The 25,000-nt window shown below is 46.7% G+C and overlaps 3 protein-coding genes across 3 annotated transcripts in view; 1 reads left to right on the top strand and 2 right to left on the bottom strand.

Moving 5' to 3' along the window:
* The window catches only part of LOC107384447 (importin-13), a 21,627-nt gene extending 17,557 nt beyond the window's left edge, over nucleotides 1–4,070 (bottom strand). The window contains exons 1-6 of the mRNA XM_054741623.2: nucleotides 3,365–4,070; nucleotides 2,758–2,883; nucleotides 1,748–2,382; nucleotides 1,539–1,679; nucleotides 1,325–1,466; nucleotides 933–1,099 (exon numbers count right to left, since the gene is read on the bottom strand). Of these exons, the coding sequence (XP_054597598.1) occupies nucleotides 933–1,099; nucleotides 1,325–1,466; nucleotides 1,539–1,679; nucleotides 1,748–2,382; nucleotides 2,758–2,883; nucleotides 3,365–3,433 (1,280 nt within the window). The 5' untranslated portion in view covers nucleotides 3,434–4,070. The remainder of the gene's footprint in view (nucleotides 1–932; nucleotides 1,100–1,324; nucleotides 1,467–1,538; nucleotides 1,680–1,747; nucleotides 2,383–2,757; nucleotides 2,884–3,364) is intronic.
* On the top strand, nucleotides 3,889–19,393 carry LOC107384390 (uncharacterized). Its single transcript, XM_015957643.3, has 5 exons — nucleotides 3,889–4,096; nucleotides 5,489–5,743; nucleotides 14,732–14,977; nucleotides 15,055–15,221; nucleotides 17,594–19,393. The coding sequence occupies exons 1-5, from the start codon at nucleotides 4,045–4,047 to the stop codon at nucleotides 17,660–17,662; spliced, it is 789 nt and encodes a 262-aa protein (XP_015813129.1). The 5' UTR covers nucleotides 3,889–4,044; the 3' UTR covers nucleotides 17,663–19,393.
* Nucleotides 19,394–21,043: 1,650 nt separating this feature from the next.
* mgst3a (microsomal glutathione S-transferase 3a) lies at nucleotides 21,044–22,762 on the bottom strand. The gene is made up of 6 exons (XM_015957642.3): nucleotides 22,316–22,762; nucleotides 21,980–22,106; nucleotides 21,824–21,897; nucleotides 21,670–21,727; nucleotides 21,499–21,571; nucleotides 21,044–21,430 (listed from the first exon to the last, which is right to left on the bottom strand). The coding sequence occupies exons 2-6, from the start codon at nucleotides 22,094–22,096 to the stop codon at nucleotides 21,291–21,293; spliced, it is 462 nt and encodes a 153-aa protein (XP_015813128.1). The 5' UTR covers nucleotides 22,097–22,106; nucleotides 22,316–22,762; the 3' UTR covers nucleotides 21,044–21,290.
* Nucleotides 22,763–25,000: the final 2,238 nt, after the last annotated feature.

Below are 25,000 nucleotides of genomic sequence, written 5' to 3'. Positions count from 1 at the left end.
TCCTCTGGTAAAGGGACTAAATGGCCCTTAACAGAAAGCCACCCACCCCATACTCCTGGAGCGTCCCCCACAGGGTTCCCCTGGGGACACGGTCATAAGCTTTCTCCAAATCCACTAAACACATGTGGATTGGTCGGGCAAACTCCCATGCCCCCTCCATCACCCTTGCAAGGGTATAGAGCTGGTCCACAGTTCCACGGCCAGGACGAAAACCACATTGCTCCTCCTCAATCTGAGATTCAACTATCGATCGGACCCTCCTCTCCTTTGATTTAGGAAAATAGTATTAAAAATACTTTTTATAACTACATTCTTGACTCTGAATTAATATGAAGTGCGTGTTCCCTGATAAGTCAAATAACCGAAACTCTTCTGATTAAACATTAAAAGACCAATCAGATAGATATTTCATATTTATATGGAATTATCACATCTTATTGATCATTTAACATATACTGTATGTAGCCAACCCTTAACGCTACAAGGAGAACACAACACCTCCACACATGCATGGGGAGAACATGCTAAACAGATAAAGCAGTTGAATACAACAAAACTCTTTTAAGGATGTTTTGACTCATATATTTTGGTTTGATTAACTTTATCTGAGATCCACATCGAGAGGAGCCAGTTGTGGTGGTTCGGGCATCTGGTCAGGATGCCTCCTGGACCCCTCCCTGGTGAGGTTTTCTGGGCACGTCCAACTGGGAGGAGGCCTAAAGGTAGACCCAGGACAATGTTGAAGGGACTACTTCTCTCACCTGGACAGAGAACGCCTTGGCATTTCCTAGGAAGTGCTGGCCCAAGTGGCTGGGGAGAGGGAAGTCTGGGCTTCTCGACTTAGGCTACTGCCCCACGACCCGACTCCGGATGCGCGGATGGAAATGGACTTAATCTGAGCTGATTTAAGGTGCTTCTATCAGTTTTCTTACCTGTAAATTCTGAACTGCTCCTTGTCATCAGAGGACCAAGAGGTGTACTCCTCCTGACATGGGTAGTGGGATTTACGGAGCAACACGTCCACCAGTTGGAAGTAAACTGGCCTGTAGACTTGAAGGTAAACTGCCTGTTTTTCCTCGTCAAAAGACAAAATGTCATCCTGAAATTTCAACACATTAAATGATGTCTGCTGTTACGTTTGTTTTGATCAAATCTAAAAAAACAACGTCATGCACAAGCTCACGCGATATCTCCAGAAATGTTTTAGCTCTGAGTGAAGGGAATGTGTTCTCCACTACAAATACACGAAGGCGCAGCTTTAGATCTGTTGAACTGACTTTGTGTCCATGTGGTGGACATCTGGGATTAGAGTGACTCTACGCACCTGCAGCGTGTACCAGAAAGTAAGTGTCAGGGAGCTCGTGGTCTCATTAACCGGGAAGTGTCCAGGCATGCCCGTACAGAACAGGATCATGTTAACCAGAGCCAGGTATTCCTGCCAGTGGTCCAACTGCTCCAACAGAACCCTGTCACACAAAAACCCTTCAAACTCACGTCCTCACACCTGGCGTTAGGACAGAGCAGTGCATTGTGGGTACCTGGAATGGGTTTCCCCCAAAGCAACAGCGATGCGACAGATCCCGTGAGAGGTTTCCATGTCCCCGTCCTGAGCGGCAGCCTTCAGCTGCTCGTAGAGGCCGAGAACCAGAGGCATCAGGCTCAGCAGCGCGTTAACGTACCTGCAAGCACGAGTTCTCAGTCGGACAGCAGGAAACAGAACCTCACCTGTGAACCAGGACATTCTCACCTCTGGCAGTCAGGCTGTGAGATGGAGTCAACTATCGTCTCCACTGCAGTGCCAAACAGTGCCGGGTTGGACAGTGTGCTGAAACAGTCCTGGACCAGTTCATGGCTTCCCCCTAATGGCACATCCAGCCCAACCCAGCTGGACAGACAGCGGAGCACCTTCTCCTTTACCTGATCTGATGAGTCTTGGCTTTGCAAGAGCTGTCTGAGGACCGTGCACACCACAGACCACTCCCCCGTTAAAGCATCCCTCAGCTGGGCTCGACGTGCTTGGGCCAGACGGCAGCTCTGGAACTCCTCTGGAAGTACGGTGAGAAGCTCCAGCAGAGTCATGCAGTGTGAGTGGGGGTCCTGACAAGCCTTTGCACCATCTTCTGAGTCAGGTTTCTGTGGCTGGAAAGCCTTTACCATGTCTGCCACTGGCTGGGACCAGGCCTGTGGGATCAGGTTCAGGGCCATGGAGGCCAAGGCCACACACAGACGGGTCAGCACCATTTTGGGCCCGGAGGAGAAGTGTAAGATATGAGAAAGAAGCTGCATCCGGAGGTCATCGTGCTGAACTGAGAGCAGGTCACCCCAGTGACGAGAGATCTTAACGTGGAGGGTGCTGGCCCCAAAAAACTGGACCTCTGGGATCTGTGAGGACACAACGACACGGTAAAGCTCCAGAAACAGTAAGGAGTGCATGACACCTTTCTCACAATTAACTAACACAGAAAGTCCACTAGTTTCTCTTTTTCAGGTTGCTTCATGCAAATCCTAGAGATGGTTGAGGGTTCAATTCCCAGTAGAGTCACCCATCAGTCCACATAAGCAACAGCTCTTTCGATCTCATTGTTTCTCCATTCTGATGCTCAGTTTAAACCTCAGTGAGATTTATAAATGCTACCTTCTGATTGGCTGGTTACATATGTGTGCTAACAGGTGTACCTAATAAAGTGACCAGTGTGTGTAGTTTATGTTGCACAGAAATATCAGAAAATGAAAACATGTGACTGCAGAGATCAGAACCTTGTCTGGCCCGAGCAGGACCCAACAGAACCGCCATGCTTGAGCGGAGGACTGGGCCTGGGTCAGCCACTTCTGGGCCACATTTTTATGCTCCATGTCGGGATCAAAGTAGAGCTGGTAGAGAGCCTGGAGGAGCCGGAGCAGAGCAGACACAGGGCTTCATCAAAGAGAACAAAAATAGAACAAGTCTGCATCCAACTACAGCTGGTCTAACTGTCCAGGGTCACGATTAGTGATTATACTGCTGGATGACTAATTACTTAATAGTAAAAAAATGTGTTGTCATGGTAACTAATCCGAAGCACATGGGTGTTGGTTATTATTAGGACAGCATGTGTTTACAGCTGGAGTCATGTTGCACAGGGCCAGTCTCCAAATACCAGACCAGACAAGTGCTATAATAATAATAATAATAATAATAATAATAATAATAATAATAATAATAATAATAATAATAAAATCATAATAAAATAATAATAATAACAATATAATAATAATAATAATAATAATAATAATAATAATAATAATAATAATAACAATGTTACGTTGCTGTTTCCTGACTGATTCTGAAGACGTTTCCTGTAGTTTTCCTGGTAATAAAACTTACCGACTCCACGTTCTCCGCCGTCACCTCTAACTCCACCGGACCGGGTCCCGGGCCGGCTGGAGGCTCCATGCTGACTTGGTCTGGATTTAAAGCTGAAATGATCTAAAGTGAGACAGGTCCGGCTGCCCGCGCGCAGACATGTCCTCCAAGGGACAGGAAACAAAAACAAAACTACATTTTAAAAAGTTGCGCTGCAGTAAAGACAGCTAAAGTATCTGACTATAGTTATTAACGCTGCACAGTTATTCCGCGCACAGCTCTGCACGTTGTGGCGCTCCTGACGCACACAACTGCGCCTCTGACGCAATGACGTTTGATTGGATCAGCGAGTTCGCTTTTGCAGAATTAAATCGCTGTTTTTGGAGGGCGCGCGGTTTCTGCATTGTGGGCACGCGCTGTAACGTGTGCGTGTGTGTCCCGCTCCCACGCTGCCAGCCTGCAGGGCAGCCGGACCGAACCGGACCGGCCCCACCCTCTCTCTCTCTCTCTCTCTCTCTCTCTCTCTCTCTCTCTCTTTTGCCCGACTCCCTCAGGATATTTTTAGCACTGATGATGATGGTGGTGGTGAAGATGATGATGATGATGATGAAGAGGAAGATGTTCCCGGTCGCATCACGTATAACGGAAGCAGCATCAGAGCAACCGGAGCGAGCCGCTGCTGAGTTACCCAGACCTCAGAGATGAAACCCGGGATGAATTTGGTGCTTTCTGTGTTGATGGCGATCAGCATAGGTATGAACGCGCGTGCGTGTGTGTGCGTGCGTGCGTGTACATCTGATTGTGACCAGGAATCAGAACCCTCTTCACCTGGTGTTATTTCATATTTCACCATGATCGTGTTACGTTGCAGGGATGGTTAGGACCCAAAGTGCAGATTACCCAGATGACAAGAGGCAGGAGATGACGTAAAGTAAACAATCCTTTCATTGCAGGATGAAAAAAGTAAATCCAAAAAGGCAGCGAGACGCTCAAATACAGACAGAACCTACCAGAGAGAAAATGAACGGACACGAACGACTGTGTGTTACTTGTATATTTTTTGGTGACGCCACTTAGAAACTTAGAAAATGTTACTGTGGCCATGTGCCGAACGCAGCTGGAGTTCGTGAATAATCAGCGGTCTGCCTGCCCTCTGCGTCTCTGCTCAAAAGAATCCGCGCTACGCTGAGTCCATGTAAATAATATAAAGTAGGTAGAAACTGGATCTCTTTTGTGCTCCTGCTGGGTGTGTAAGTTAAGGGCGTCAGGGGAGCCTGACAACCTTTAAGGAGAATCCAAGTTGCTCTCCTGTAATTTGAACCCAGTATCCAAGTCCGGATCGGGTCTTGGATCGGGAAGTAAAGCCCAGTCCCATCCAGGGGCGTGTCCAGGGAGTGGCCTGGGGTGGCACATGCCACCCTTGGAATCTGATTGGCCACCCCAGGTGACACCACACTAATTAACCTTTAAATAGGCTTTTCATTGTCCACAAAAGGCTTGGGGGTAAAACAAAAAAAGCATAACCATTGGTGCCACCCATGCACAAAGTTATGTCTCACCTGGGCCACCCCATTTTAAAAGATCTGGACACGCCACTGGTCCCATCGAGTCTGAAACCATGTGATCGGGGTCTATTTCCCATCATGTGATCAAATCGGGACATCCCTACCTTTAACTCTTCCCAGATTTGGTGGGCAGCAACAGTCTCTTCTCTAAGGTTGTTGCTGATGTCTTTAGCTCTTGTGTTAACACACGCCTGTGGGCTCCAGACCAGCCAACGGACACAACTGTCACTCTTAACGAGTCCACATCCTTGCCAATGGGAGTTTAGTTGGTTTGCTCTGGAGCATACAACTGTGTGTTAACGTAACGCTGTTGCAAACCAATGCATTTACTTAGAGCTGACTAATTGTTACGCTTATAAAAGCAGCATGAATGAATGCAAATGTTTCCTTACAAGGGGCGTGTCTTTGTGAAGTTTTCTTTATCTAAACCCTGATTCTGGGGGAAAACTAGACGTAAACGGGGTTGAGAGGTAAATAAGGTAATATCCTTACACGTCACTCAACATTGTTTCTAACAAGTGTGTGTCAAAGTTAGTTATTCTTTCACGCTGAGCGGTTCTCCCTCCTGCCTTCACCTCAGCACTAGGTCATGATGGAATCTCTAAACCTCCTGATCTGACCGAAGATCCCAGACATGAGCTCCTGCAGCCGAACACCAATCCATCAGGACGGGACAGAACCTCAGCTGGACCCACAACCTCCTCCCCAACTAAAGAGAGCGTCCAACCAGAGACTCCAACAAAAGCTGGACCTAAGATTCCTTTCTACGTGTCAACCGCTACAGCAGAGACATTTCAACACTGGCGTAGCTCCACTCTCACCTCTCCAGGCTCAGGTCTCAGCTCTACATGCTCCTCTCAGCATTTATTATTATTGATCGTGATCCTTATTTGTTTGTTTCTTTCATGTGAATTTCTAAGTCTAGCTTGTTTGCGTTGTCCACATGGGAGCCTAAAATAAAACAGCCCAGTCAGTAAATGCTGCCTATCTCAGCTACCCCCCCACCCCCCCCCACCCCACCCCCCCCAGGGCTGGGGCAGCACTCTGGCCATAACCTGATTAAGGAGATTCCCGTTTATAGGTGAGATAAATGTAACCTCCTCAGCTGGTCTGCACATTTAGGAGCTTAAAAGTAACACAAAGATGGCTAAACGACTTTCAGGTTGCAGCCGATTTGTGTTTCGGCAGATAAACATGGAGGCCAAACTGAAAAAGCTCTCAGTAGGTGCACGTGATTTATGATGCAACCAGAGATTCCCATGTGTGTTTATAAATATTATCCTGCACAGAACCTGGTGAATAACCAGCTTTAACCTACATATCTGCTTTCTTTCCTGGTTTAATGCTTCAGTTTAGTCAGTTCTGGGCTTTGAAACATAAATACATGGTTTTTTTGTGCTTGAACAGACTTTAATGGACATGAAGGTTATATAAAAATTAGATGTGACGATTTAATGTGTTGATTACAAATAATTAATCAGAACAAAATAACGCTTTACAATTTGACCCCCTTGAGCCGGGGGCCGGTTAAGTGTAGCATCAAAATCTGTCCTATCTATCAATAAATACCATCAAGCTGCACCTCTAACAAAACTGCAGAGTCTGGGCTACAAGACCTATAAGCCTTTTATGTGCTCCAAACACAACTAAAACGACAATTAAACGAATCATGACACACTGCTCTTCATGAACAAAAGAAAGGAAAGGGAAAATAAATCTACTTATTTACTGTTATGTTTTGTACAGCAGGCAGGCAGTGCCTTCATCCATATACAGCAGGAGGGACAAGCGTACACACAGCATTGTAACCATCAGCAGAACTTCCCCTGAACTCTACACTACACCTCTATAAATGTGTTAGCTTTGCTCTGTTGCCACCTAGTGGTCAGTTCAGGACACAACATTTACAATGTCCCATTTCCATTTACACTTCATCAATAACACACATACTAATATTTACACACCAACAAAATGATTACCTTTACAATGAGACCAAAGTAATCAAATAGGCATTGTGGTTACAGAAATATACTCGTTAAAGTCTGGGTGTGTCATCTGTGCCTCATTAATATTATTTTTGATTTAAAAAATTGCTTGGGTTTAAATTTTCTTCAATGATTAAAATGTGATTAATCAAGATTAATTAATTACAAAGCCTCTAAATATTTAGATACATTTTTTAATTGACTAACCCGAAACCTACCCCCCCCCCCACCCCCCCCCCCCCCACACACACACACACACACACACAAGCAACATTATTACTGCATTTGGAAGGTGTACAATAACAAAATTAATCAAGATGATTAATGTTTTGCCATGGAACTTTATTATTATTGTTGTTGATATACTCATTTCCTGGAAAAAACTTTCCTTCTCAACCTCTGTTGGAACAGTGCCAGGAAAATAATACCTCCACGAAGTGTTTAGAGGTGATCAGAATAAAGGTACGGTATTTCCTTTGAAAGCTATATTTTAATTTAAAAATAATCCAATATTTATTAATCTTGATCAAACTGACAAAACCTCGAAACTTACTGTCAAGATCAAACTTTCACCTCAAAATCGGTCATACGGAGTTCAAAGCCAAACAATGTGTTCACATCATAAGCTACAGATTAAGAACTTAATTCCATTAGTTGTCACACACACATACTAGTGTTTGGTGAAGTTTGTTCTCTGCATTTGACCAATCAATCAATCAATCAATCAATCAATCAATCAATCAATCAATCAATCAATCAATCAATCAATCAATCAACCAATCAGTCAATCAATCGATCAATCACTCACTCACTCAATCAATCAAACTTTATTTGTATAGCACTTTTCATATACAAAAAATACAGCTCAAAGTACCCTACAGGTTAAAACCACCCCATGTAACCCATAATCCCATCATTTCCCCAAAAATATAAAAATAATTATGACAGTTGCACCTCAACTGTGGGTCTCAGTTTTAAGTCTTTGGTATGACCCAAGCATGGATTTGAATCCACAATCTCCCAGTCTCAGAGTGGACACCCATAGGTCACTGAACTGATAAACAACAATTATATTCACCACAGAACATTCATTAAACTCTACATCAAGGACCGAAGAGAGCATCAAGGGCCTGAAGTTACCCTTAAACATTTATTCTAAGTGTGTTTAGCAAAAAAGACCCTGATCAGAGAGATATGAAGTGCTGAATGTAGATAACAATGCCAACAAACTAACAAACCAAAACGAAAAACACATTTTTGGTACGTTCTTGCTGTGTCTGATTTCTAATTCCATTTTTGGTTCTTTTTTAAAACACAGATAAGGTTTTTCTTTACCTTGCTGACAGTTTCGTTTGTGGCTACAGACTTCCTCAGAGCTAATGCTGATGGTGGCGTCACTTCCTACTCTGTTTATCCGCGGACAGCAGAGGACGTTATCGCCCTCTGCTGCCCGCTCTCCCCTCTCCGATGATGCAGTCCCGTGCGCGGTCCAACGTGTAAACTCCATCGTCTCTGTTCATGGTCCCACATCCACGTCTCCTTATCTCTATGGCTTCTTTTATCCATCTTTTGTATTCCTGTTCGGTGTTTATGATCCTTGTGTTGTCCCAGTCCATTACATGGTTTCCTCTTATGCAGTGATCTGTTACGGCTGACTTCTTTATTGTGCTTTCTGCTTCTTCTTTTGCTGCTCTCGTGTGTTTTCCACTTGTTTCTTTCTCACACTCCTTTCTGTGTTCTATTGTTCGTGTGTTGAGTTGGTGTCCGGTTTCTCCTATGTATGTTTTATTGCAGAGTTTACATGGGATTTCGTAAACGACTCCACATTTAAGTCCAGCTGATATTTTGTCTTTTGGGTGCACTAGTCTGTTTCTAACTGTTGTGTATGGTTTTGTTGGTGTGTTTATCTCGTCTCGTCTCTCGTCTTCCTCCGCTTATCCGGGTCCGGGTCGCGGGGGCAGCATCCCAACTAGGGAGCTCCAGGCCGTCCTCTCCCCGGCCTTGTCCACCAGCTCCTCCGGCAGGACCCCAAGGCGTTCCCGGACCAGATTGGAGATGTAACCTCTCCAACGTGTCCTGGGTCGACCCGGGGGCCTTCTGCCGGCAGGACATGCCCGAAACACCTCCCCGGGGAGGCGTCCAGGAGGCATCCTGACCAGATGCCCAAACCACCTCAACTGGCTCCTTTCGATCCGGAGGAGCAGCGGTTCTACTCCGAGTCCCTCCCGAATGTCCGAGCTCCTCACCCTATCTCTAAGGCTGAGCCCGGCCACCCTACGGAGGAAACTCATTTCGGCCGCTTGTATCCGCGATCTCGTTCTTTCGGTCATTACCCAAAGCTCATGACCATAGATGAGGATTGGGACGTAGATCGACCGGTAAATCGAGAGCCTGGCTTTCTGGCTCAGCTCCCTCTTCCCCACGACAGATCAACTCAGCGTCCGCATCACTGCAGACGCCGAACCAATCCGCCTGTCGATCTCCCGATCCCTCCTACCCTCACTCGTGAACAAGACCCCGAGATACTTAAACTCCTCCACTTGAGGTAGGACCTCTCCCCCGACCCGGAGGTGGCAAGCCACCCTTTTCCGGTCGAGAACCATGGTCTCAGATTTGGAGGTGCTGATCCTCATCCCAGCCGCTTCACATTCGGCCGCGAACCTACCCAGCAAGAGCTGAAGGTCAGAGCTGGATGAAGCTAGGAGGACCACATCATCCGCAAAAAGCAGAGACGAGATTCTCCTGCCACCAAACTCGACACACTCCACACCACGGCTGCGTCTAGAAATTCTGTCCATAAAAGTGATGAACAGAACCGGTGACAAAGGGCAGCCCTGGCGGAGTCCAACCCTCACTGGGAACAGGTCCGACTTACTACCGGCTATGCAGACCAAACTCACGCTCCTCTGGTAAAGGGACTGAATGGCCCTTAACAGAAAGCCACCCACCCCATACTCCTGGAGCGTCCCCCACAGGGTGCCCCTGGGGACACGGTCATAAGCCTTCTCCAAATCCACAAAGCACATGTGGATTGGTTGGGCAAACTCCCATGCCCCCTCCATCACCCTTGCAAGGGTATAGAGCTGGTTCACAGTTCCACGGCCAGGACGAAAACCACATTGCTCCTCCTCTATCTGAGATTCAACTATCGATCGGACCCTCCTCTCCAGTACCTTGGAGTAGACCTTTCCAGGGAGGCTGAGGAATGTGATCCCCCTATAGTTGGAACACACCCTCAGGTCACCCTTCTTAAAGATGGGGACCACCACCCCGGTCTGCCACTCCCTAGGAACTGCCCCCGATGACCACGCAATGTTGTAGAGACGTGTCAACCATGACAGCCCTACAACATCCATAGCCTTGAGATACCCAGGACGAACCTCATCCGCCCCCGGGGCTCCGCCGCTGTGTAGTTGTTTGACTACCTCAGCAACTTCTGCCCCCGAGATCGGACAGTCCATCCCCAGGCCTCCCAGCTCTGGTTCCTCCTCGGAATGCGCATTGGTGGGATTGAGGAGCTCCTCAAAGTATTCCTTCCACCGTCCGACTATAGCCTCAGTTGACGTCAGCAGCTCCCCATCCCCACTGTAAACAGTGTGAGCGAGTTGCTGCCTTCCTCTCCTGAGGCGCCGGACAGTTTGCCAGAACCTCTTTGGAGCCGATCGATAGTCTTTCTCCATGGCCTCACCAAACTCCTCCCACGCCTGAGATTTTGCCTCGGCAACTGCCACTGCTGCACCCCGCTTGGCTATCCGGTACCTGTCTGCTGCCTCTGGAGACCCACAGACCAGCCACGCCCTGTAGGCCTCCTTCTTCAGCCTGACGGCTCCCCGAACCTCTGGTGTCCACCAGCGGGTACGGGGGTTGCCACCACGACTGGCACCGGCCACCTTACGACCACAGCTAGCAACAGCCGCCTCGACAATCGCAGAGTGGAACAAGGCCCACTCGGACTCAATGTCCCCCACTGCTCTCGGGACGTGGTCAAAGCTCTGCCGGAGGTGGGAGTTGAAGACCGTCTTGACAGGTTCTTCTGCCAGGCGTTCCCAGCAGACCCTCACTATGCGTTTGGGTCTGCCAGGTCTACGCGGCATGTTCCCTTGCCATCTGATCCAACTCACCACCAGGTGGTGATCAGTTGACAGCTCCGCCCCTCTCTTCACTCGGGTGTCCAAAACATATGGCCGCAGGTCAGATGATACGACTACAAAATCTATCATCGACCTGTGACCTAGGCTGCCCTGGTACCAAGTGTACCGGTGGGCATCCTTATGTTCGAACATGGTGTTCGTTATGGCCAAACTGTGGCTTGCACAGAAGTCCAATAACAAAACACCGCTCGAGTTCAGATTAGGTGGGCCGTTCCTCCCAATCACACCCCTCCAGGTCAAGCTGTCATTGCCCACGTGAGCATTGAAGTCCCCCAGCAGGACAATGGAGTCCCCTGATGGAGCACTATCTAGCACTCGTCCCAGGGACTCCAAAAAGGGTGGGTACTCTGAACTGATATTTGGCCCATAAGCACAAACAACAGTCAGGACCCGTTCCCCGACCCGAAGGCGCAAGGAAGCTACCCTCTTGTCCCCCGGGGTAAACCCCAACACACAGGCAGAGAGTCTCGGGGCTAACAAAAAGCCAACCCCAGCCCTCCGCCTCTCACCCGGAGCAACTCCAGCAAAGTAGAGTGTCCAACCCCTCTCCAGGTCTCGGGTTCCAGAGCCAATGCAATGTGTCGAGGTGAGTCCGACTATATCTAGCCGGTACCGCTCAACCTCTGCCACAAGCTCCGGCTCCTTCCCCGCCAGCGAGGTGACGTTCCATGTCCCAAAAACTAGTTTTCTTGTCCGGGGATTGGACCGCCAAGGCTCCCGCCTTGGTCTGCCACCCGATTCACATTGCACCGGACCCTTCATGTTCCTCCTGCGGGTGGTGGGTCCACGGTTGGACGAGCCCATGTATCCGGTTCGGGCTGGGCCCGGCCGGGCCCCATGGGCGAAAGCCCGGCCACCAGGCGCTCGCTCACGGGCCCCAACCCCAGGCCTGGCTCCAGGGTGGGACCCCGGTAACCCTCCGGGCCGGGTACTCCGACTCTTCGTTTTAACCGCCATGAAAGATCCTTTGAACCGTTCTTTGTCTCACCCTTCACCTAAGACCAATTTGTCATGGGAGACCCTACCAGGGGCACTAAGTGCCCCAGACAACATAGCTCCAAGGATCATTAGGGCACTCAAACTCCTCCACCACGATAAGGTGACGGTTCAAGGGGGAGTGGTGTGTTTATGTTGTGTTTTTTCATTGTTGCTCTTATTTTTTCTGTTATGCCTCTGATGTATGGTAGAGTTATCACTGGTTTTGGTTCTTGTCTTTCTGGGTTTCTGGTTCTTTTTTTGGTTGTTCTTTTCTTTCTGTTGTTGTTTGTTGTTTTCCTTTGTTTATTGCCCATGTCAGGATCATAAACACCGAACAGCAGAAATACATAAAGATGGATAAAGGAAGCCATAGAGATAAGGAGACGTGGATGTGGGACCATGAACAGAGACGATGGGCTCTACTCATTGGATCGCGCATTGGAACTGCATCATCGGAGAGGGGGGATCGGGCAGCAGAGGGCGACAACGTCCTCTGCTGCCCGCGGATAAACAGAGTAGGAAGTGACGCCACCATCAGGGTCAGCTCTGAGGATGTTTGCAGCCGCGAAGGAAACTGTCAGCAAGCAAGGTAAAAAGAAACCTTTTCTGTGTTTTAAAAAATAACCAAAAATGGAAATATGAAAAATACACTTACTATAATTCACTGATTCTTCCACATCATCACGTCTTTGTGCACATGGTCTTTCCAGGGCACATCGTCCACATCAAAGAGAATATTCTCTTTTGATATGAATCATGAGAAAACCATCCTGATGTCGTAGACCTTTGTAACTTTTCAGAGTTTTACCCAAAAGCACCCTGTACACTTGTTGGATGCTAAGTCTGCTGTGCTGAAGGACACAGTCATTGTTGATTGCAGTAAGGGTGATGGCGATGAAAGGGTTAGGGATGCTGGTTCAGCCTCATATTTAAGTGTCTTGAGATGAAGGAGCTCTAAAATCACTTTCTTCTCTTCCCATCAAAGTTGACTGTCTTCAATCACTCTGCTGGATTTCACAGAATTGGATGGCACTAATGACCATGTCAACAATGATGCTCCTTGTTGTTGGAAGAAAAGAGACGTCCTCATCTGGTCGTGTTTCCACTCTTGGAAAGGAACAAAACACATTTCTGTAGCATTGGAATGAAGATTACAGCGCTTAGAGTCCAGCGTGAGACATGTTTAGCTGGTCTCTTCTCTGAATGTCCTGATGATGCTGCACACAAACCGTCTGCTCAGTTGAACTTTGTCCTGCTGTCCTCATTGTGTCTCATGACGAAGGACAGGGTGGACAACAGTTGCCTGACTCTCATCAGTAATGGCTGTTCCTGGTGTTCCTAGTCTACTTCCTCCTGGACCAGCACCTCTAACGTGTCTGTTAGGGATGTGAGTCGTAGAGCAACTCACGATTTGATTTGACTCTGATTCTTGGGGTGCCGATTCGATTCAGAATTGATTCTCTATTTAAATCGATTCACAAACAGTATTAACAAAGAGTGTCAGCTCCAGGATGAACTACTTTGTTGTACAAGTTAGTTAAAGCTATGGGACATTGTTATTTGACTTTAAACTGGTCATGCTCCAAAAATGCAAATTTACAATGTAAACTGAAGCGATTCTAAAACTGTAAACAGAAACAATCTTTTGACCAAAAGGCAACATTTATTTTTGCTTACCTTGTAAAATATAACTAATCTGTAGTTACCTAACAGTAGCTTTGAAAGTAACACGGTCAAATACTTTTCAAGTATGTGTAGAAACAAGTTATATGAGTAATCCTGAGTACTCATTTATCAACTTAGAAAATAAATATGAGAATATCTCAAATTTATGAGTATGGAAAAATGACATTCAAGTGCCGTCTTATCAGCAGATTCAAACATAAATCATCTCAATTCATGGGACCACAAAAGTAAACGCAGTACTGGCTCTCCTAACAAAGATCAAAAAAGTACATCTCAAACCTGTAACATGCCAAATGTTTGAGTTCTTGGAATCGATTTTGAATCTTTATGAATAAGAATCCCGATTCAGACTTGAATCGATTTTTTTCAGCACCTCTAGTGTCAGTATTTGTCTGTCCAAGCAGATGCACAGGAGCCACCTGAGCTCTGAACTGACCTTTACCCTTCACAGTTGGTCTGATCACACCTTTAGAAACGTGTGTGTTGAGTTTTGAGTTTGTTTGTAAAAGATAACAGCTGTACCTGTCTGACATGTGTTTAGGCTGAAGATGTGTTCAAGACATGGAGGGAACGAGTGGGTCTCAAGTGGTTCCAGTCATGATTTCCACTTATGGCTTGGCCAGAACTGTGGTTGACTGGAAAACTGAGCCTAGGGTTCAGAGAATTTAGAACATTTACTGAAGCAAATGACAGAAGCAGTAAGAGGGTGATGAAACAATACCTCTGAGCCCTCTGGTGGTGAGACTCCTGACTGACAGTTGAAGCTGAACGTCTCTGACAGCAGGAGGCTGACCTGATTTAAAGGGAAGCTGAATCCCTACCGCCAGTGTTGTACTGCTGATTTGATGGCTAAAGCCCAAACAGAGTGTGTGTGTGTGTGTGTGTGGGGGGGGGGGGGGCGGGGGGTGGGGGGGGGGGGCATTCCAGACTGCTCCCTGAGCAGCTGGTGGGGTTGACAGAATTTGTTTGTGGTTCTCTTGGTGCTCTGACCCGTTTTGAACTCCTCACTCTCACCTGCTGCAGTGTCATCCACGTCAAGCTCCACCATCGTCCATGAAGGCAGAACTAGAGAGTCCACCTCCACCGTTTCACCTCCAACAGTCCAGGCCTCCAGCTCCACAGACCACACCTCCACCTCTCACCCCCCATCTGAATCAGGGACTACAGTCTCCACACAGAACGTAGGTCCCACTCAGACCTCGGCTGGTCTGGGCCCTGCAGGACCCTCACATCAGGAGTTTCCATCTGAGCTGAATGTCGGAGATGAGGGTACGAAGAAAACAATCAAACATGCTGAGGTTGACTCTTTCTTTTCATCATCTAGTGTTTATTTCTGTATCGTGTAGGACTTACGGGCCCACACCACCGCTCCAGAACTCCTTTAGACCCTCTGCTGGCTGGTCTGTTGTCAGTGTTTATTGTCACCACTGCTATCGTCTTCGTCGTTCTCTTCTTCAAGTTCCGGCAGCGGATGAACCACCCTGAGTTCCACCGACTCCAAGATCTCCCCATGGTAAAACATAAAACACCAGTCTGGTGGGTTGGGGGAGGGGTCTCCACACTGATATACTGATGCATTACACATCTGCAACATCTGTCTCTACTACTCTGAATGCAAGACCATGTTCTTGAGTCTTCTCCAGGTCAGGGATGAGGTCCTGCCCCAAGTGGAAGAGTTTAAGTATCTCCGGGTCTCATTCACTAACAAGGGAAAGCTGGATCAGGTGGATATAGGTGGACTGGTGCTGCGTCTGCAGTGATGCAGACATTTTATCAGTCTGTTGCGGTGAAGAGAGAGCTGAGCCGAAAGGTAAAGCTCTCGATTTACCAGCCGAGCTACGTTCCTACCTTCACCTATATCAGGGGTGGGCAATCTCACTCCACGAGGGCCAGTGTCCCTGCAGGTTTTAGATGTGTCCTCGAACCAACACAGCTGATTTAAATTGCTAAATTAGCTCCTCAACATGTCCTGAAGTTGTCCAAAGACCTGGTAACAAACTAATCATGTGATGACCCAAGGTGACTGAGATCTAAAACCTGCAGGGACACCGGCCCTCGTGGACAGAGATTGCCCACCCCTGACCTATATGGTCACGAGCTTTGGGTAGTGACCGAAAGAACGAGATCACGGACACAAGTGGCTGAAACGAGTTTTCTCCGCAGGGTGGCTGGGATCTTCCTTAGAGATAGGGTGAGAAGCCCAGTCATCCAGGAGGGGCTCGGAGTAGATTTGCTGCTCCTCCACATCAAGAGGAACAAGTTGAAGTAGCTTGGGCATCTAGTTAGTGTGGCAGCGTGAGTGTCCTGTCACAGTGTCCCGATTGATCATGCGCCTTGGCTATTTGGCCAAGGGGATGTCCCTTTGGCTGACTGGTTAGAGCGTATGACTCTCACCCGGGAGTCTGGGGATCGAATCCCGCCCGGGCCCTCGTTTATCCACCTTGCCACATTAGGATGCCTCCTGGTGAGGTTTTCCAGGCATGTCTAACCAGAATGAGACCTAAAAGAAGACCAAGGACATGCTGGAGAGACTATTGGGCCATTCTCATCTGTACCGGGTCGGCCCGGGCCGGGTAGCGTAGGTTGTTTACATATCTGGGTGGCCTGGTATTTTTCCGGGCCAACCAAGGCTCATTCTCAGCCCTCTTCTCGAGGGGGTCTGCTTCAGGCCGACCAGGGCCAACACACCCACTGCTGACAGCAAATTCACACCTTCCATTAGAGCAAGCCTCTGATTGGTGGGTAGAATCAGCCCACATGGGCTTAAGGCAAGGATGTGTGGAATCAACCGGGCCAGGCTGGGGCCGACTGGGGCTACACGGCCCGGGCCGACCCGGTACAGATGGGAATGGCCCATATGTCTTTCTGCTGCCCAGGGAATGCCAGGATTCCCCCGGAGGAGCTGGCCCAAGTGGCTGGAGGGAGGGAAGTCTGGGCCTCTCTGCATAGATTGCTGCCCCTGCGACTCGACTCCAGATAAGCGGAAGGTGGATGCATGGATGCATGGATGGATGGATGGATGGATGGATGGATGGATGTCTCACTAAGCTTTGAGCCACATTGAGGATGGTTGGAGCTCAGAGATCCTAAGCATGAAGGTCATGTTGGAGACCAACTTCTAGACATTTGTTTAAGACAAAATAATTTTCTTTTGTTTACTTTTCACTTCATTTTATTTGGACAAAAGTTGGAAATACATCAGAGATATTCAGTTCTCAACATAATACATTTTAATGCAAAAGGCTTTCTATGAATTGACATTGTCTCCGTTGCCACGGCAACGTGAACTGTGACTGTTCTGTTACCCTTTTGGAGGTCTGACCTAAACCATCCATGTTTGACAGAGAACATGGTGAGGTTTAAGAAGTTAAGAATAGTAAAAGATTTAAACGTTGTCCTTCAGGATGTTCTGCTACAGAGCACAATTCACGGTTCTATCAGTTACAGCAGGTGGTCCCCAAGTCCTGAAGCAGCAGTGCAGCCCCAGACCATCACACAACCACCACCATGCTTGAGTGTTAGTTTGACATCAGATGGAACTTGAGGCCCACCTTGCAGAACGTTCTTCTGATTATTAACCCAGAAGTATTTGGGATCATCAGGATGTTTTTTTTTTTGGTAAATGTGAGACAGATCTTTGTGAAATCATGACCTTTGACCTTGGCCTGAAATGAGTCCTGCAGTACCATAGGTTTCGTTTGTTCTTGAATTTATGTTATGTTGCTTTTTGAGATCTTTTGACCTATGTTATGTTGAAGAAATCTGTAAGGAGGTAATACTTTTTACAGCGGTGTCATCTATCCAGAATAACATTGTTTAACCTTGAAGTAGCTCAGTACTTTGGATTTGTCTCACAGTTGTTATCATGCAGAATCTCCTCTCCAGGTACAGCCACTGACGGAAGCTCACATCCTGTTCAACTCTTCCAACACGCAGAGAATGTGTGTTTACTGATGACTGGAAGGCGGCAGGAATACTTTTGCCTCAGTGCAGTTTCCGGTTACACCCACGATGAAAATGTTGCCCGAGGACTCGCCATTATTTTTAAATCAAACGTTTTCCACATTTCTTCTGCATTCTCTCTAGTCCTGCTGGCTCTGGCTGTTGTGGGAAGCCTTTCTTCCCTACCTGAAGCAAATGAATCACACTCTGCACTGCACTTTAAAATGACACAAATGATCACACTGCCCCCTGGAGAAAATCTGGATTAATGTTTCACTGTGAACTCAGGTTCTTGAGCGTTTAGCTGGATCAGGGTATCTGCAGGTTTAAGGGAGCCAAATTTAAGACTTTTCAAGACCTTTTTTTAAGGCCACTTTGACCAAATGTAAGCTATTTAAGCAGGGCAGCAGTAGCTCAACAGGATGAGTTGTCCAGTAATCGGAAGGTTGCAGGTTCAATCCTGGCTCCGGACAGAGAATTCTGCTGTTGTTTCCTTGGGCAAGACACTTAACCCACCCTGCCTGCTGGTGGTGGTCGGAGGGACCGGTGGCGCCTGTACTCGGCAGCTTCGCCTCTGTCAGTGCGCCCCAGGGCAGCTGTGGCTACATCGTAGCTCATCACCATCAGTGTGTGAATGTGTGTGTGAATGGATGAATGATACACTGTAGTGTAAAGCACTTTGGAGTCTGTACTCTGACAGGCGCTATACAAGTACGGGTCATTTATCGTTTAAAAAAATTAAATTTAAGCTATAATTTCCAGCTATTGCCTGGAACCGGTGCTAACCACGCCACGATTGTGGGATTAGCCATCCAGTTACCATTAAACTTCCACTTCCCCATGGCGCAAGCTCCCACTAGCTTAACCAGCTAATGTGCTCATCTAAAAATAGCCCCCTTTCACAACCAACTGCATGTGTACGGTTCCGCTTACGCCAACGTCGTACATAAAAATGCTGAACACTAACCAGAAATTCACGAAAATTTTATAGAAATAAAATAATCTTGTTTATTGGGTCTTTGGTAATTTAAGACCTCTGGAAACTGTATTTAAGGATTATTTGTAATTTTTAAGGATTTTTAAGGCCTTAAATTTGGAAAAGCTAATTTAAGACTTTTAAGGACCCGCGGACACCCTGTGGATACAGAGGCTGAGAGAGGATCTAAAGGGAATTGTGTTCAAGCTGCCAACATGCCCATAACAATAAGAGCATTCATTTAAATATGTGACCAAATATTTCAGAGCACTTTCAATCCAAACTGCTGCCTTAAAGCTGAATGACGTCTTAAAGTTGACACAAAAATCAAAGCAAACCTTAGATTCCTAATTATTGTCATATATTTGATAAAAAAAAACAGTCAAAATGTAACCACATCCCAACCTGGATGTTTTTAGTGCTGCAGCTTGTAAATAAAATCCTGTAATAAAGCTGTGGTTTGATGCCGTTTGAAGTTGCTGGACATTAAATCCACTAATGTCCTCCATCAGAGACGCGGCAACACTAAAACACACTTAGATGAAATTGTGAAGGTAAAGCAGTGCTAAATGTGTTGTAAAATGTATAATCACACATTGTTTCAGGAACAGCTTGGTGTTATCTTCATCACAGTAGAGTAATGAACATGTGGTGCAAGAAGCATCGGTTTAAAGCTTCAGTGTTTTCTGTTAGGAGCTGTAAAAACTCATAAAATGTAAGACTTGTTAAATGAATAAAATAATAATAAATAAAGCCATGAATCCAGAGTGTGAGATGTTGTGTAGGTGTCCACTAATGCATCACACTGTTGTTGTGACCTATGCATGACTGAAGTGTTGAAAGCAGCAGCTCTGCAGAGCCACTGCTTCTGTCTGGACAAGCAAGGCGGACTTTGGGCAATAAATCAGTTCTGAAGGGGAGAGCCGCTCCCTCTCCACACACACCTATGTTGACACAACAGCTTCCAGCTCAGGTGATTAATAAAGGTGCAGAAAAGGCGAAACGTTCAGTGGTTTGTATCTGCAGCAGGCAGATGTTTCCCAGTCTGGAGAACCGTTACAACCAGTTAAAAACTGAATTTACATCAAAGGAAACACAAACCTCCAAACGTCAGTAGAAACCATGACATCACACTGGTGTCAGGTGGCTATTCAGACTGGAGATGGGTCATGTTGGTGTACCTGGACCTGATGCAGAGTAAAACAATCATATGAGATGTTTGGCATCATGAATCTGGAGAATTTTATTTGAAATGAGGGTTTCGGTTTCGTTTTGATAGAATGAAACCAAATGTAACCACTAGTGATCTATGAAGTGGCGGATGGGAGCCGAAAGAGCCGGATCTTTTTGGTGAGCTGAGCCAAAGGAACCGGCTCTCTACAAAGAGCCGGAATTCCCATCACTAGTGACCACCTCCTCTGGCATGCCGCAGAACCAATAAATACACCCCGATATGCAGGAATCCACTTGTCCAGGGTGGATTGTAAATGGGAAACCTAATGAAACAGCAGCTTTTTAGCGTTCTTCTCTTTTGTGTCTGGAAACAAAACCAGAAATGAAACCACGACTGACGACAAAAGATGTACCCAGAAAAGTGAGGAAATGCCAGGCTTGGTGGGATTTTCTCACCACCTGGTGAGATGGGAATGCCATTTTTTAAAAATATTGCTAACAGATATTTCCAGAGACTGAGGCAAAAATATTTGTTTTAATAGAATATCTGTGGTAGTATTAGTAGTAAATAGTTATTAATAATCTTAGGTGTGTTCTTGCTGTGTCTTTCTAAATCCATGCTTTCGTTCTTTTTTAAACACAGAAACAGTTTTGTTTACCTGTTTGTAGCTACAGGTACGCGCCACCATCAGCATCAGCCTGAAGAAGCCGGCAGCCGTCGGCGAAACTGTAGCTACAAACAGGTAAACAAAACTGTTTCTGTGTTTAAAAAAGAACGAAAGCATGGAGTTATTAATAATAATAATGCATTGAACTTATTTAGCGCTTTTCTAGACACCCAAAGACGCTTTCACACACTCTCACATTCACACACTGCTAGTGATGGTAAGCTACTTGTAGCCACAGCCGCCCTGGGGAGGTCTGACAGAGGCGAGGCTGCCATTTGGCGCTGTCGGCCCCTCTGACCACCACCAACACAGGCAAGTTGGGTGAAGTGTCTTGCCCAAGGACACACCAGCAGGATACCCCTGGCGGGAGCTGGAATTGAACCCATGACCCTCCGATCATGAGGCAACCCGCTCTACCACCTGAGCTACTGCTGTCAGAGTCCTCCTAAGAAGCTCTTACTGCTGCAGGTAAGATGATGACTCCTGCTCCAGACAACCTCGTTACAAAACATGAACTCCCCCCATCAACGTTACATCTGTCTTATTGTGATTTATAATAAACATCACAAACAAAACTGGATTATACAGGATTTTACTTCAAGAAATCAACAACTGACTCATTTTACATGAACATAATTGTTACATATCTTTCATTTTGTCGATGCAAAAGTGGAAGAGGCACTACGAGCAAACACATTCAGCACGTTGTTTCAGGAAAAACCAGCCGGGTCACTAAACGTGATCCTGACCTGTTACACAGCTCAGCTGCAGTGATTAGAGTCATAGTGGTTGCACATAGGCAGTATTACAGTCTTCGTCCTGGTTAGTGACAGCATTTAGACCGCAGAGGTCCGAACCCTGGTGGGCACCAGCCCAGGAGATGGCGGCCAAAGTTGAATGTGGTCAGCATCATACCCAGTAAAGCCAGATTCCCAAAAGCTCCCCGCATTCTCTTCTTGGGCTCTGATTCAAACGGACACGTTTGATGTTTCAGTAAAAATCAGAAATCAGGGCAGAAACGTTCATCTTACCTCCTGTGGAGTATCCGTGCGCGTACACCTCTCTGCTGATAATCCACACAGCTCCAAGTCCACTGGTGAGACACTGCCAAAGCGCAATAAAACACATGAAAATGATTAAATCCTGCGATGAGATGAAAGCATGAAAAGGGTTTCGACTTGGCTGGATAGGACAAAACTCACAGGGCAGTGCATTCCCCCGACAGCGAGGCAGAACAGAAAGGCTGGGTATAGTTCCAGGCTGGTGAAAGTTGAGAACGCGTTAACCTTCACCTACTTTCCATTCGTTTCCAAGGTGATGGAGTCAAACAGGTGTGCAGGATCTGCTGATACCTACGTGTTCTGGTGGGCTCTCTGGATGCAGTTGAAGATGTGTCCGTTCTCCGGGTCATCGCTGTACATCTGAGGACACTGGAACAGCAGAAAGGCACAGGGAGATGATGCATCGTGTGATTTTACCTTCAGTCAGCTCCAAGTGGAGCTCGCTGCTCACCTTTACGCCGTACTTCTTGCGGGCTGCGCCCACTTTAAAGGCCAGGTGTCCCACCATGATCATGCTGGCGAAGCCAGTCAGCACCACGTATCCATACTCCTTAGAAAGCGCGCCCATCTTCACAAACCTGACAAAGCAACAGCTACTAATGACTCAGCACTTTAACCTCAACATATACAGCTCCAGGCCGATGCCGATGTATCTGCTAAAGGGAGCTAACGACAGCATGAAGGACGGCTGCAAACCGGAAGGTCGCGCGGAGAGGGCGACGACGGAGAATTATCAAGAACGTAAACAAATAAAAACCACAAAAGTCATTCAGAAACTAATAGTCACCTGAGGAATGGATGTACGCGGAGAGTCCAACAGAAGAGTAGTGAAGCTCTTCTACTTCCGAGTCTGTACGTCGTTACGTGACGCGAAGACGCGGAGAGGGCGTGGCCTACAGTTGAACTCGAGGAAATGGGAGCTAGTGATGGGAATTCCGGCTCTTTTTAGAAAGCCGGTTCTTTTGGCTCAGCTCACCAAATAGAGCCGGCTTTTTCGGCTCCTAAGTGGCTCCTCAGATTTTCTGTTGCGTAGAGTACATTTATAACCAAAATAATGCAAAACTATGTGTAAAATGATTTACTAATGTAAAAAAAAGGCTATATATCAAATATTTATAATTTCTATGGATTTAATAACTGAACACTTTCAGAAATCTCCACTTTCCGACTGCTGGCGCTCATTTTCTCACCGTCTTCGTCACACTCTCCTATCTCTCTCTCTCTCTCTCTCTCTCTCTCTCTCTCTCTCTCTCTCTCTCTCTCTCTCTCTCTCTCTCTCTCTCTCTCGCCTTTTTCCTCCTCCTCATTCCCTCTCGTCTCCCTCCACCCGCATGTGCTCTGCTGTGTATCTGAGTCTTATCCTCCCTCTTCCCCACCCCTACTGCTCTGTGTGTGGACAGTCTGGACACGCAGTTACACATGTTGACCAATCGCCTGTGGCTTTCACCAAAGCAAAAGGGGAGGGGACGGCTCCCAATGACGAGCCAGCTCCCGTCGTTCACTTCAAAGAGCCGGCTCTTAGAGCCGGTTCGTTCGCGATCGACACATCACTAATGGGAGCATTTACTAGCCTAGTGGGCTAGACCAAATTCTCGCTATGCAAACGGCCAGGCTGAGCATTTACAGCAGCTTTGGTCAATGGTATATCGCAGCAGACCTGGAGACCGCAGATTCAGGCTTGTGCTGTTTTTGAGACGGCGACCTCTGAAGGACCAAGGTGTAACTGCAACTGCAGATTCAAGACTAACTGCACATTCAAGGCTGCAGACTTGGACACGACAGATTCACGCCTCCTGCACATTCAAGATTCTACTGTTTAACAGTTGTATATAAAAATGTGTAATTGTCAGTGAAGCTTATTAAAACGTAGTTTATTCGTTATTAAAGCTTCAGTGAAGTAGTTCTCAGAATACAAATTTGAAAACTTCTGAGTAACCTTTAATACAGTTGTTCTCAATTGTTTACACACATTTTCTGAAAGCATGCCCCATATTTTCAGAACTCTACACACAAATCCAGAAAATACACACACAATGGGCAAAACCCCTCACTTAACCTGCAAAATTAAACTTCACATTCAAAACAATGTACTTTCTCCTCAAAATGTGATTTTGTGGTCAAATGACACACAAACCATCATATGAATAGACATTTATAAGAACCAGCAGAACACTCATGTGCTCAATGTTAAACACTATGATGAATGGAAAACACTTCTTCTCCATTCATCATAATGACTAAAGCCTTTTTGGTTCAGTGTTACACCTACTATACTACAGACAGTAAATACATGCATGTGTTGTTATGTCAGAATATTGTTTTTACACTCTGAACACACAAATACATGGTAGAAATTATTTTATTTTCCCCACAAAACATTGTACACAATGTTTATCCCATTCCCAACCAACACAAAGTTGCACACATACACTACATACAACAGAAATTTACTGTATACAGTTACAGTAAAACAATAAAACTATGCTGCATCCTCTCTTCTGTTGCGGTCTGGCCACAGCGCCTCATCCACATCACAAGCACCGTTGTCCCTGGCCAAGCAGCGGGGGAAATATCTCCTAGCATGGCGATTCCAGCCATGAAAAGAATCAGTTGCTATATCTCCACATGCATCCTCCATAGCTTGGAGAAGAGGTATACGGGTTTGTGGCTGTCGGTCATACACCTTCCATCTCCATGCAGAAACAATTCCTCAATGGGATTGAGGAATGGAGAATATGGAGGGAGATAAACAACTGAAAAGCGTGGGTGGCCACTGAACCAGTTATGAACCACAGCAGCCCGGTGGAAACTTACGTTGCCCCGAGTGACAACGTACCTGGGCTGTTCTGGACCATCTACCTGGTCTGGTGGAATGAGTGTGTTATGTAGGGTGTTCAGGAATGTGATCAGATGGGCGGAGTTGTAGGGGCCAAGGGTAGCATGGTGATGGATGATGCCATGGTAGCCAAGCGCTGCACACATTGTGATGGTCCCTCCACACTGGCCAATGATATTCCTTCCCCTCTTTCATCTTTTTGTGAGGTTGAATCCAACCTCATCAATGAAGATGAACTGGTGCTCCACTGCAGCTGTCTCTAGCTCAAGGACTCTCTGAAACACACGTGGCAATATCAGAAATAAACGTGGAGTGGTCACTAGTGTGAAGCACCATCATTATGATTACAATATTGAAATATGTATAATTTACTGTACACAGTGTTGAGTGTATGCATCAATTGCGGGACTCACTTGCACATAGTTATATCGCAATTCTTTGACTCTTTCTGAGTTTCCTTCAAATTGCACCCTGTTGACCTGTGGCTCGGATCTCTTCAGAGATTACGGTCCTTGGTCTTCCTCTTCCTCTTCCTCATCCTCCTCATCCTCCTCCTCTTACTCTCACTCTCACTCCTCTGGCTCAGCCTCTGTTTCCAAAGTTGGCATCCATTGCTCCAACACAGAAGAGCTCACC

Source organism: Nothobranchius furzeri, chromosome 11, assembly GCF_043380555.1.
Source record: "Nothobranchius furzeri strain GRZ-AD chromosome 11, NfurGRZ-RIMD1, whole genome shotgun sequence".
NCBI classification, from domain to species: Eukaryota; Metazoa; Chordata; class Actinopteri; order Cyprinodontiformes; family Nothobranchiidae; genus Nothobranchius; species Nothobranchius furzeri.
This window is presented reverse-complemented; position numbering and strand designations above follow the sequence as displayed.